General features: G+C 37.1%; 1 protein-coding gene across 1 annotated transcript in view; it reads right to left on the reverse strand.

The window, feature by feature from the left end:
- LOC115211704 (AP-5 complex subunit zeta-1) overlaps positions 1-15,228 on the reverse strand; it is a 57,348-nt gene that overhangs the window by 41,748 nt on the left and 372 nt on the right. Inside the window, exon 2 of the mRNA XM_029780355.2 lies at positions 29-166. Coding sequence (XP_029636215.1) covers positions 29-166 — 138 coding nt within the window. The remainder of the gene's footprint in view (positions 1-28; positions 167-15,228) is intronic.

The following is a 15,228-nucleotide window of genomic DNA, read 5'->3' on the forward strand; positions in this document are numbered from 1 at the left end:
AATGAATGAATGAAAAAACACAACTTACCATAGTTTGCCGTTGTAGTTTTGCAGAACCAGAAAAAGCTGGCGAAGCAGTTTCATACACTGTCCATGTCTTTCAGGAATACTAAAGCTGATGAGAGCAGAGGAACAGATATTCTGAACATCTTCAGCTGTGGTGTTTCTACAGAAATAGAAAGACAAATAGTGTAGGTATAATTAATACTGAACAACTAGTAGTAGTAGTAGTAAGATAGTAAATTCACTAAGTATTAGAGTGTTAAGTAGAAGCCCTAACAGTATTGGCTCCTGTGCTCAGAGTTCAAAACCCAACTGAGGTTGACTTTTGCATATCCCTTTCACTGCTGCCGTAAGCCACCACCACCGTCCACATCACTGCACAACTCTTGCTTGTATTAGACATGCCTTCATCACCTTCACTAAATATGCAATATGCTACTTAATGTTAATATATATAATGTACAGAGCATTAGAATGTTATCTAAAACTTATGTGGTAAGACAAAACAAGTGAGTGGGTAGGTAAGTTAGTGTGTTCCCTTTTTACATTACTCTCCTGAATATAAATAAAAGATTGCTACAAGCCTACAGGCTCATGAAGCCAAACTTATCCATCTGGATAGAATACCAGTCCATCACAGGGTTAGCAGCCTCTCCTCCAGCCCCCATTGGTTCTCACTTTCAGTTGAGTGGACAGGAAGAATATGAAATGAAATGTCATGCTCAAGGATACAACACACGGCCCAGTCCAAGAGTGAAACATACAGACTAACACTAGACCATATGCCTTCACTCTTTCTAGTATACTCAAGAAAAATGACTAAGTGCTTTTTCAACAATCACAAATATAGTGGTTAAGAGTCCTGGCTTTCAACCAGGTGGCCTGGGTTCAATTCCTGGCATGAAAATGCTAATTTAGGTGCAGACTTAGCTGTATGGTAAGAAGTTTGCTTCCCAATCACATGATTCTGGATTTATCCACACTGCATGGCACCCTGGACAAGTGTCTTCTACAAAAGCTTTGTGAGTGAATTTGTTAGATGTAAACTGAAAGAGGACTGTTGTATATACTTTTCAACACCCCTTGTGTATATATACATTATATATATATATATATATATATATATATATTATTTATTTATTTGAATACATATATGATGGGCTTCTTTCAGTTTTCATCTTTCAAATCCTTTCACAAGACTTTGTGTCATAATACAAATACATCATGAAAAAGTGAATTTATCGTGGTGTTTATGCAGAGATCATAGCCCTTAGGAACATACTGTGTTTAAAAACACAAATATATCAATCAGCAGCAGACAAAACTCATCATTTAATGGTGGCAGTGAAAAATGTTAGACGTGCATTTCAACCATACTGGGCTTCGTCAGTAGCATGTGCACACTGCCCACCAGAAGCTAAGTCAAAAACCCATGGCTACAGTAGAGGAAAACAGTGATTGAAAGATCTCTGATATTGCAATTAACCACCTATCTGAATAAAAATCCCTTATGTATGTGCATGCACGTGTGTATGATTGTTTAATTATCCTTATCTTTGTTTTCTTTACTTTAGCTTCTGTTAGCATGGGTTTCAAGCTGGCATGATTTATATGTGAAAACCTGTTTATTTTATTTGTGCCTTTTTCTAATCTAGGTTATTGTTAAAGTAATAGTTTAGTCAACATATGACTAATAATGAAAAAAAGAAAACGAACAAAACTAATTATCTATGAACCACAACACTACAAATCTCAGATACATCAATTACCAACACCACAAATTTCTGATACATTAATTACTAACAATGTAATGCCCCATACATACACCCAAACACATTTTTTAGTACTTTGTTTATATCAATTACACTGATAACTATGTGCTTAATATCAGAAGTGGCAGGGTAGAACATAAATAAACTTTGTATGTTCACAAACTGAATTATTCAGAGATGCCATCTACAAGAAACAATAATTGTTTAGTTAGTGTTAACACGTGTAATAAATGGTGCATTAAAATAAAAAACGAGAAATAGGTGGTGTAAAGTGCAAAGCAAAACAAAATGCTGTTACTGCTTTGCTTTGAGTCTGAGCCTTCTGAAGGAATCGTGAGGTCATAAGATCATGACATGCAGAGGGTTTCGGATATTTTAAAGTATAACAGATCTCGCCCTTCTCCAGATTTTATCACAGCTGGTTTCTTCTAGAAAAAAAGAAACAAACTGATAGAAAGAAAGAATAGAAAGAAGAACCAGCTCCAGTACTAAAGTTGACCGTGGCAGGATTTGAACTCGTAGCACAGAAAGCCAGAACAAATACATACCATTCTAACCAACACTCTAACAACTCAATCAATTTGCCAACAAAAGACCATATTAATCAATGGTTAACTTTATTTTCAGTATTCTCTAAAGTATAGCAGATAATTCTGGATATGTTCTAGCTTTATTCTGATCTTATATGTATAATCTTATACATTTATTTACTGTCTTTTTTTCATTACTACTTCAGAAAGTTCTGTCCAGGCCTATGCTTCAGTGAAGAGGTAAGAATAAGGCTGAAACAAGTCCGTAGTTGTCTCCCATACTTAGCAAAATAATTAGAACAACATTTTAAATAAAAAAAGTCACTTATTTCTTTTTTTTTTTTTCAGTTCACATTTATTCCTGGTTTGCTTTATGATATGCTATGCTTAGCCCTTTCTCTTTCACTTACCTTTTTTGCAGGTATGTATAAAAAAATAGGATTTTAAAATTTACATTTGAAAATATTCCATATTATATAATATGGACTGCTTAGTTTTTTTTTAAGACAGTCATACTTCGAAATTAGAAAACTCTGAAATGTAGTGAATTTTTGCATTCTCATAATGACTAGGAAATTATAGAAAAATATTGGAGGGTATATAATACTAACTGATTTTATATGTGATTTAGACATGCATAAAGTTATATCATCTGAGCTTTCCTCACTGGAAGACATATATTCATTATACAAGGGGGTGCTGAAAAGTTCCTGGTTTTAAGGATATTGCAAAAGGCCTGTTGGAGGCCTAACCTTCTGAGTTTTTTTACAGGGCTTTGAAAAACTGAAGGACTGCTGCAACATGTGTGTGAATCTGAGAAGGGAATATGTTAAATAAAATCATAATTAACTGATCCACCTGCGTTTTCTTTTACTGAAAGCCAGAATCTTTTCAGCATCCCCTTGAATATTTGTAAGAATGTATATATTCTTTTATTCTAGTACTTGCTTCAGTCTGACTGATTGCGGCCATGCTGGAGCACCACCTTGAAATGTTTTAGTTGAATAAATTGACCCCAGGACTTTTTTAAAATTTAGTACTTATTCTATCAGTCTCTTTTGCTGAACTGCTAAGTTATGGGGATGTAAACACACCATCACTGGTTGTCAAGCAGAGATGGCGGGACAAACACATACACAGACACACACACAATATATATATATATATATATATAGATATAGATAGATAGATATATATACATACATACATACATATATATACGACAGGCTTCTTTCAGTTTCCGTCTACCAAATCCACTCACAAGGCATTGGTCAGCCCGGGGCTATAGCAGAAGAAACTTGCCCAAGATGCCACGCAGTGGGACTGAACCCGGAACCATGAAGTTGGTTAGCAAGCTACTTACCAACAATTGTTTATAATTGGGCTTCAGTGTGAAGTTTTCAGATTGCAAAATCATTTTGGTTGCTCTGATCTCTGATCTTTGATCTTGCTGCACTTATTCAGTGAGAGAGTGGGGGGGAAGAATAAGGGGGAGACAATGAGTGAGTGTATGTGTATGTAAAAAGGGAAGAATATGAGGTGTGTGTAGACAGCATATAAAAGTGAGTGTGCACGTGTGTGTGCACGTGAGTGCATGTATGTGTGTGCAACAGTATGTGTATGTTTAAGCTTATTTATACAAAAACAAACAATGGAAACACCATTGTCATATGATTGTCATATGATTGTATGCGTAAATACACACATAATTTTACAGAATCACCTACTTGTCCCTTTCTTTCTCTCTCTCTCTCTCCACACCCGCACAGACAAACATATTTCATAACCCAATATATGTCTTCTGCTATAGCCTTGGGCTGACCAAAGCCTTGTGAGTGGATTTGGTTGACGGAAACTGAAAGAAGCCGGTTGTATATATATATATATATGTATGTATGTGTGTGTGTGTTTGTGTTTGTCCCCCAACATCACTTGACAACCAATGCTGGTGTGTTTATGTCAACCGTAACTTAGCGGTTCAGCAAAAGAGACTGATAGAATAAGTACTAGGCTTACAAAGAATAAGTCCTGGGGTCGATTTGCTCGACTAAAGGCAGTGCTCCAGCATGGCTGCAGTCAAATGACTGAAACAAGTAAAAGAGTATAAACTGTACCAATATACAATAAAAATTATCTCAAAATGAAGCTGTATCACTTTATAATTCTTATCAATAAAAATAGGTGGGAGAAAAACTTAGCAGTCAAAACCTGAGATATTCCTATTTTTAAACTTGATTGCAGTAGAAAAAAAAAGTGTGTTACATAAGGAGTTTTAAGACATGTATATAGGCTTGTCTATTTACACACACCTACACACATACACAACATACTTAGTCTCCACCACTAATACACATACACATAATGAAATAATCACACACACACATACACATAATTTATTAGTCACAGACATACATACACATAATTGCATAGTTACACATATATAATTATATAGTCATACACATATATCCACACTAGCACTTGACTTCCATTATTCCCGTCAGCAAAACAGAGAATTAAAGTATTTAACCTTTGTCACAACATACAAAAGCAGAGATGATTAGGGATTAGTGATAGTAGTAGTGATGGTGGCCAGTAGTAGTAGTAGTAGTATCTAAACCCTATAATTACTTTCTAGTGATAGTTGTGGTGGTAATTATTGGAGCAGAGAGAAACAACACAGACAGGTTTAGGAAACATCCAAGTGTCAATTAAATATTATTATAACATTGCAACAGTGATACTAAAACTGATAAATATTAGTCCACCACTACACACAGATATTAGTCAATTTTTTTAACCTTTCCCTACTCTTTATTAAAAAGCAGACAGAATAAGTTTCTTATCTTTACTCTTTTATTCTTTTATGTGTTTAAGTCATTTGACTGTGGCTATGCTAGAGCACCGCCTTTATTCGAGCAAATTGACCCCAGGACTTATTCTTTGTAAGCCTAGTACTTTATCGGTCTCTTTTGCTGAACTGCTAAGTTACGGGGACATAAACACAGCTACACAAACATATGCAGACACATACATACACACACACACACACACACACACACACATATATATATATATATATATACATATAAACATATATACAACGGGCTTCTTTCAATTTCCGTCTACCAAATCCACTCACAAGGCTTTGGTCGGCCCGAGGCTATAGTAGAAGACACTTGCCCAAGGTGCCATGCAGTCGGACTGAACCCGGAACCATGTGGTTTGTAAGCAGGCTACTTACCACACAGCCACTCCTACCTTTCTTTGTCACAGTGTTGGACAAGTTTAAAGCTATCTCAATGTTGGTTTCAAATTTTGGCACACGGCAAAATTAAAAAATTCTGTCTGAACCATGCAAGCATACAAAAAGTGGACATTAAATAATAATAATGATGATGATGGTGATGGTAATGATGGCAACGATGATGATGATTATGGTGAAGTTATAGGACCCTGGTTCAAAAGTTCAAGGGTTTGGAACAGTGTAGAACCACCTTATTTTTCCTAGCCTCTGTTGTCCCAGACAGATATAACCAACCAAATTCTAATACTTAAACTCTTAACAATATAGCCATATCTTAATTTCCTTAGTAAACTCGCACCTCCAAGTATTCTGGATCACCTACGTCATAAACAATCGCAATTTTCAAGAGGTTTGCCCTCCTAATATCAGATTTTTAAAGTCTTAACAAAAATATAATAAAAATTGAAACCATTGAATAAGTGTTAATTCTTGGAAGTAGTGGGAAAGAAGTGGTTCAGACAAGAACAAGTGAGGAACAGAAGTAGAGTGTGATTGGCCAGAACTAATGTAAACATCAAGGAAACTTTGGACATGAACTTTCATTAATTTAATTGCTCTAAAAATGGTTCACAGTAGATGACCTTGACCGAATTATTATTTATCTTTACAATAGTAGATTGTAATGTTAATCAAAACAAACACAGATTAAAAATATCTGCAAACAGAGAGCATGAAATATACATTAATCAGTGGAGAAGGTCACTATATATGCATAAGTATGTTTCTGCATGAGTCTGTGTATACATACGCACACACACTATCACACACATATATGTACATGTTACACTCTCGGAGTAGTTGGCATTAGGAAGGGCATCCAGCTGTAGAAAACCATGCCAAAGCAGACTGGAGTCTGGTGCAGCCTTCCAGCATGGCAGCCCGGTCAAACTGTCCAACCCATGCCAGCATGGATAATAGGCATTAAATGATGATGATGATGATATATATATATATATAAATACACATATACAGGGTGTCCCAAAAGTCACTGATGGGATTCAGTTTTTAACAGCTTCCTTAACTTTACAAATTAATGCATGAAATTTTGATACAATGTAAAGGACATTATGGAAATTAATATACACAAGTCAAATTTTGCAATGCCACTACATCACATATGAAAAATGGCAGCCATTTTGGCTTCACGTGCCCATGCTCTTTCTAAAACTTGCACCATAACACCCTCAAGAGTTTCAGACACCACTTCTCTGATTTCTTTATTGATATTCTCCTTCAGTTGCACCAGAGCTTCCGGTTTGTTGACGTAAACCCTCTCTTTCAGCTATCCACGATTGAGACCTTTTTACATCTCTAGTTTGCTGTAAATTTGAACTGTGTGTGTGTGTGTTTGTCTCCAAACCACTGGTTGACAACTGGAGTTGGTGTATTTACGTCCCTGTAACTTAGCAGTTCCGCAAGAGAGATCAATAGAATAAGTACTAGGCTTAAAAAAAACTGTACTGGAGTTGATTAATTTGACTAAAAACCTTCAAGGCAGTGCCCCAGCATGGCCGCAGTCTAATAATTGAAACAAGTAAAAGAAAAGATTAAAGATTAAAGGCATAGGAACGGCTGTACAGTAAGTATCTTGCTTACCAACCACATGGTTCTGGGTTCAGTCCCACTGTGTGGCACCTTGGGCAAGTGTCTTCTACTATAGCCATGGGCCAACTAAAGCCTTGTTAGTGGATTTGGTAGACGGAAACTGAAAGAAGCCAGTCGTATATATATATATATAAATATATATATATATATATAAATATATATATATTTTTTTATTTACATGTATGTATGTGTGTGTTTATCCCCCCAACATCGCTTGACAACCGATGCTGGTGTATTTACGTCCACATAACTTAGCAGTTTGGCAAAAGACACTGACAGAATAAGTACTAGGCTTACAAAGAATAAATCCTGGGGTCGATTTGATCGACTAAAGGCAGTGCTCCACCATGGCCACAGTCAAATGACTAAAACAAACAAAATAAAATATGCAAACACACATTTAAATACAATAAGTATTTAAATTCTGAAAAAAAAAAAACCAACAAAAAACAAGGCAAATAACTCCAGTGAGATTTAGTGGAATTTTTGGAAAATATACAGAAAATGCAAGATGAAACTGGATCTGGTCTGTAAACCAACAGACATTTCTAAGTCTGATTAGTTTCTTAGAAAAGCACCTAATCTGCTGGCAAGATTAAGCATGATCTATCTAGCTATCTACCTTTCCAAGTGTAAATATGTATGTGTATCTACATGACACATTAAGAAGTGTCTTCTATTATTGCTCTCTGCTGACCAAAGCCTTGTGAGTGAATTTGATAGATAGAAATTTAAAGAAGCTTGTTATATATATATATATATATATATCACGTGATATATATATATATATATAATATCACGTGATATATATATATATACATATATATATATCAGGAGTGGCTGTGTGGTAAGTAGCTTGCTTACAAACCACATGGTTCCGGGTTCAGTCCCACTGCGTGGCACCTTGGGTAAGTGTCTTCTACTATAGCCTCGGGCCGACCAAAGCCTTGTGAGTGGATTTGGTAGACGGAAACTGAAAGAAGCCCGTCGTATATATGTATATATATATATATATGTGTATGTGCGTGTTTGTGTGTTTGTCCCCCCCCCCCCCCAACATCGCTTGACAACCGATGCTGGTGTGTATACGTCCCTGTAACTTAGCGGTTCAGCAAAAAGAGACCGATAAAATAAGTACTAGGCTTACAAAGAATAAGTCCTGGGGTCGATTTGCTCGACTAAAGGCGGTGCTCCAGCATGGCTACAGTCACATGACTGAAACAAGTAAAAGAGTATATACACACACACACACACATATACATACATACATACATATGAGTGGACAAATGAAAGGGCACTCAATACATTTATTGGGAGTTACATTTATGGATCAAAACAGTCTGATTCAAATTTCCAAAGGCTGAGGATACGCACCACACTTTGAAATTTTAGGTACCAAGAAATTTGAATCAAACTGCTTTGATCCACATATATACACATATATATAAGTGTATGTGTCTTTGTGTTTGTCCCTCACCACCATTTGACTAGAACATCTGTTCCATTTGTTTTCTTGGAGAATAGGGCTACTCAACAACAACAAAAAAAACACCACCAGAAAACCCCTTCAAAATACCATCATCACAATAATTATTATTATTATTATTATCATTATGGTCGGGTTGCAACCCAGGCTTTGGCAACAAAGTCCTCTTGCTACACTCCTTGGTCCAACATCACTTTTCGAGGTCCTAGATACATTCCAGGCCAGTATCACAAAAAATCTTCTATAAGGTTGACCAGAAGAAACAAATAAAGTACCACTGACCACTGTTTGTAAATATCATCTTTCTGAGAGTCAAGAGACCTATCCACTGACATTGCCAAGAATAACAAGTACATTGTTAAGGAAGTTACGGGTACACATGCATAACTGTGTTAGTAATGCTAATCATTCACTATAACATCTTTGTGATGTACTTTTAATACTTTACACTACCATAAATAGTGTTGCTTACATCAATATTGCTTACATCCCTGTAACCTAGTAGTTTGATGAAAAGAAACGGATATAATAAGTATCAAGCCTAGAAAGAGCGAAAAATAAGTACAATAGTTGATTTGCTTGACTAAATCCTTCAAGGTGGTGCTCCCCACATTTATAGTTTCATGGTGGCAGGGGTGGGGGGAGGGCTTCATTTTTTTCCCTGTTCTTTTTCTATCTTGAAGTTACTTGGATGGTAACCTTACCAGTTCCAGTAGTACAATAAGAGCATCCAGTACTCTGCGTAAAGTGGTTGGTGTTAAGAAGGACATCCAGCCATAGAAACCATGCCAAAGCTGACACTGGTGTGTAATGTAGCCCTGTGACTCGAAGGATCTTGTCAAACTGTCCAACCCATACAAGCATGAAAAACGAATATTAATAATGATGATTGTGATGATGATGATGATGATGAGGGATGATGAGGGTACATTTAAATGAATGAATCCTAATGTGTGATTTAGGAATCAACTTCAATGTATGACTGCATGAAGAAGTTTATGTGAGGGCTGCTGCAGTCAATCATCACAGAAGGGGAGTCAAAGCTAAAGAAGGAGCTGACTGCATCAAGATTTGAACTCAGCACATAAAGGCAGAAGCTAAACACAGTAAGGCACAAGTTATTTCTGTCTTTCCACAATGTAAGAGTTCTACAGTGATAGCTTTTACTGAGGTTCTCTCTGTGGATACAGGCCACGGGGTAGGTGGGATTGGTGGTGTTGATGGTTGTAATAGTGGTAGTAGTAGTAGTAACAGCAACCATATTTGATTAGCTGCTGCTAGTCACTGACATGTGAGTGAGATTAGTTGTCAGATGATATCAATTTCCTGGGGGTGATGGGGCAAGGCAGGGCAATAACTTATATAACACTAACAGTTGCATACATATACATACATACATTTATATATATATATATATATATATATATGCTGTGTGTGAGAAGACCCGGCAGGACAAGTGAGACCATAATCCATGGCCTCAGTCCACTTATGTATACCTTTCCTTCTTGGGACACAAAACTCTACTTGTGAAGACCTGTTGAGGCAAGTGAAAATCAAACCAAAATCGATCAACATCAATGGAAATTGTAGCTGTGATACCAGTGCTGGTGGCACATAAGAGAATCATCTGAACGTGGCCGTTGCCAGCGCCACCCCGACTGGCTTCCGTGCCGGTGGCATGTAAAAAGCACCATCTGATTGTGGCCATTGCCAGCCTCGTCTGGCCGCCGTGCCAGTGGCACGTAGAAAACACCATCCGATTGTGGCCGTTTGCTAGCCTCGTCTGGCACCTGTGCCGGTGGCACGTAAAAAGCACCCACTACATTCATGGAGTGGTTGGCATTAGGAAGGGCATCCAGCCGTAGAAACAGACTGGGCCTGGTGCAGCCTCCTGGCTTCCCAGACTCCAGTTGCACCGTCCAACCCATGCCAGCATGGAAAGCGGACACTAAACGATGATGATGATGATGATATATATATATCATCATCATCATCCTTTAACACTAATTGTCCATGCTGGTATGGGTTGGAAAGTTTGACCAGGGCTGGCAAACTGGAAGGCTGTACCAGACTCCTATCTGATTTGGCATGGTTTCTATGGCTGGATGCCCTTCTTAACACTAACCACTACAAAAGTGTAATGGGTGCATTTACATGCCACTTGAATGGGTTCCACTTGTGTGACACCAGTATCTGCCACGACTGTGATTTTACTTGGCTTGATGGGTCTTCTTCTCAAGCACGACATAATGTCAAAGGTCTTGGTCATTCGTCATTGCCCCCGTGTGGCTCAACACTTGAAAGTAGCTTATATATATATAACGATAAATGTGGCCCTTTTCAAGCCTAGCCAGGCTCATGGGCCCGGTTTCCTGGTTTCTGTGGCGTATGTGTTCACCCCCAGCTGGACGGGATGCCAGTCCATCGGAGCGTTACTCAAGAAATAGGAAGAGAGAGTGAGAGAAAGTTGGAGTGAGAGAGTACAACCGGGGTCTCCACCACCCCCTGCTGGAGCCTCGTGGAGCTTTTAGGTGTTTTCGCTCAATAAACACACACAACGCCCGGTCTGGGAATCGAAACTGTGATCCTCCGACCGTTATCCTCCGCAATATATATATATATATATATATATATATGTATATATATATACACATATATATTCATATATATATATACATACATACATATACATACATACATATACATACATACATATACATACATACATATATATACATACATATACATACATACATATACATACATACATATATATACATACATACATATATATACATACATATACATACATACATATATATACATACATACATATATATATACATATATATATATATACATATATATATATACATATATATATATATACATATATATATACATATATATATACATATACATATATATATATACATATATATATACATATACATATATATATATATATACATATATATACACATATATATATACATACTACACACACACATAGAGATACACACACAAACACTCACAAATAGGATAAATAAAATACGCTAAGGTCTCACAAACATAATGTAGTGAATGAATTGAAAAAAAAAATTGATTAACTAAGATGATTCATGTAATTAATGGATAAAAGCTCCCTCTAAAGAAGTTTAAAACCTAAAAACAACATAATCTTCCCCATCATAGTCTGTCATTTGATATTGGCAACAATTTCACAGTTTCCTGTCACAATATTTTATATAAGGGCAGCGTTATGATATTAGTAGGCTATAAATCCCTCTAAAAGTGCTTAAAATCTGAAAGAAAAAAAAAGGGGAAAAAGCAAGGGAGATTATTTTAATAAGATCAATTAGCTAAAAGTTTTAGAAGGTACACCAAATGTACCATAATAGTGGAATTAGTCTAATATTTGTATTTAGTATGCAGAAGAAATACCTACAGTTATTTTTCCCTTGCCCATCCTGTTGCATCAATAACTGGTATTGCTATATTCCCTCTCTTTGTAAATGCAAGCACACATGCACGCATGCATGGATGTGCACACACACACACACACACAACAGGCTTCTTTAAGTTTCTGTCAACCAAATCCACTCACAAGGCTTTGCTTGGCATGGGGTGGAAGACACTTGCCCAAAGTGCCCCACAAGGGGACTGAACCCGAAACCATGTGGTTGGGAAACAAACTTCTAACCACACAACCACACATGTATGTCTATAAACTATTTTATATCATCATCATCATCGTTTAGCGTCCGCTTTCCATACTGGCATGGGTTGAACGGTGCAACTGGGGTCTGGGAAGCCAGAAGGCTGCACCAGGCCCAGTCTGATCTGGCAATGTTTCTATGGCTGGATGCCCTTCCTAATACCAACCACTCCATGAGTGTAGTGGGTGCTTTTTACGTGCCACCGGCATAGGTGCCAGACGAGGCTGGCAAACAACCACGAGCGGATAGTGCTTTTTTACGTGCCACTGGCATGGAAGCCAGTCAGGGCGGCGCTGGCAACGACCACGTTCAGATGGTTCTCTTATGTGCCACCGGCACTGGTATCACAGCTACAATTTCTATTGATGTTGATCGATTTTGATTTTTGATTTTGATTTTGATTTTCACTTGCCTCAACAGGTCTTCACAAATAGAGTTTTGTGTCCCAAGAAGGAAAGGTATGCATAAGTGGACCGAGGCCATGGGTTATGGTCTCGGGTTATATATTTATATATTTACATATATATCTTTTATTTGTACTTGCTTCAGTCATTTGATCGTGGCCATGCTGAGGCACTGCCTTGAAGAATTTTTAACCAAATGAATTGACTTCAGTAATTCTTTTTTCAAACCTGGTGCATATTCTATTGGGCTTTTTGCCAAACTGTTACAAGGATGTAAACAAACCAATACCGATAGCCAAGCGATGACGGGGGAACAAACACAGACACAATGACACTCACACATAGATATTGGAAGATTTTCTGTATGTTCCAAAAATTCAATCAGATCGCATTAGATTTACCTCCCTTCCTTTCTTTTTTTAAAAATATAAACGTCTCTAGTGGAGGGTCTTACCTACAAAATGTATGGCTAATCTCAGTTAATTGAAATTCTCGGACTGTGGTCAAGCTGAGCAGAGGCCGCGTTATATAACTTCATGTTGTTTAGCTTTGGGGTGGACGTCAACAGTAGGTGGCCCACATAAGTTGGAATTTCTCCGTTTTGACGGGGATTTTTCAGAATTCTTTTCTTCGGGGTGTTCTTGGAAATAAATGATCTGGAACATCTTCTTAACAAAAAGAAAAAAATTTTTCGGAACGGAAAATATTTTCCTTCCTTCCCATCGTCCTCCCTCACGACCTATTTTGGTGGCACTATGCACTTAAGACTATATGAGAGGCCTTTTTGGGGTGGGATTGGAGCGGGGGATTATATTTTCATCCGAAAAGGTTTGTGATTAAAGGGAGATTTGGCTGTTGTTTCTAGCATATCCAATGACCAGTAAGGTTCAGAGTTGAGAAAAATCAATTTTCAAAAAAATATTTGCTAGTAGTATAAATGAATTTATGCTATTAATCGAAAAACGGCGGACGTCAGCGATAGGTGGACCAGGGGAGGGGTGTTTTAAAAAAATTTTCGAAATTTTTTTTTTGTTAAAAAGGTGTTCCAGATTATTTCCAAGAGTACCGTGAGACAAAAAAATATGAAAAATCTCAGTCAAAACAGAGAAATTCCAACTTATGTGGACCACTTATCGCTGACGTTCGCCGGGAATTCTTACGATGGACGGCATTTCAACAGTGGATATTCTGCCTTTATTATTATTATTATTATTATTATTATTATTATTATTATTTTCTAGGTTCAGGGTACCTAGGATTACTTTTTTTTTTTATTTTGCAATACGGTAGGGCAAAATCTAGTAATTTGGCTGCCATTTCTAGCAAGTCGAACGATAACATAGAAACTTCTAAGATCCGAAAAACCACTGAGATATTAAAAGACTAAAAGACCACGGCATAGTCCCAGATTCATTGCATTACGTAAATGAGAGATAATTCTCACACACACCAAGAATACAAGCGCCAGAATCTATCTGAAGTAACATTATCACATGATTTGGTGCCAATCCCTTCAAACTAAGACTGCGACACGATGTTTGGATCCAGACAAAAGAGGTTATTTCATTTATACATCGCAACAGTTACGGAGAAGACAGAGGAATTGGGGAGGGAAAGCTTGCTTAGCATGCATAAGAGACAGAAAACTGTTCAAGATGTGTGAAAAGTAGTGTCGTATTTAGGTTTTGTACACAGTATGTTTACAGATTGAATGTTTACGTATATATATATCTATCCCAACAGATGATATTTAGAGAATGTAAATGTAGTAATGGGTTCAACACCTTAGCTGGTGCAGTATATATATATATATATATATATATATATATATATAGGCATACACCTTGGCCGATGCTGTGTCAGTGGAATTTGAACTCCGAACGAAATGCCGCTATGCATTTTGCTCGGCGTGCTAACAGTTTTGCCAGCTCGCCACCTTAGAATTTTACATGTATCGGGCTAAATCAAACTATTTTAAATAATAATAATAATAATAATAATAATAATAATAATAATAAAATCACATCGCGTCCGTGCGGCACGGCCGGCTATGCGATGCTAATATATGTATTGTTTGTAGAAAACATAAATCCGAAAGTAGAAGCACCCTTAGGGGCAGTAAATATTAAAAATAGGGAAGGCCGGTTTATGGGATTACATTAGGTTTCCCTTGCCCCCTCCATATTTTTAAGATCTCGTGGACCAACAGGTTTTTGGGGGTCTGACGATACGCCATAAAGCTAAAACCTTTGGTATATATATATACAGAGAGAGAGAGAGAAAGAGAGAGTGGTAGGACAGAAAGCGAGAAACAGAGGGGATGATGTAGAAAGTAGAATGATAAAATGAAAGCGAAAGCTATTTAAAAGGGGATATTTTAGATGAATAGAAAGATTATGTGAGAA

The sequence above is a fragment of the Octopus sinensis genome, linkage group LG5 (genome assembly GCF_006345805.1).
Source record: "Octopus sinensis linkage group LG5, ASM634580v1, whole genome shotgun sequence".
In the NCBI taxonomy this organism is placed as follows: domain Eukaryota; kingdom Metazoa; phylum Mollusca; class Cephalopoda; order Octopoda; family Octopodidae; genus Octopus; species Octopus sinensis.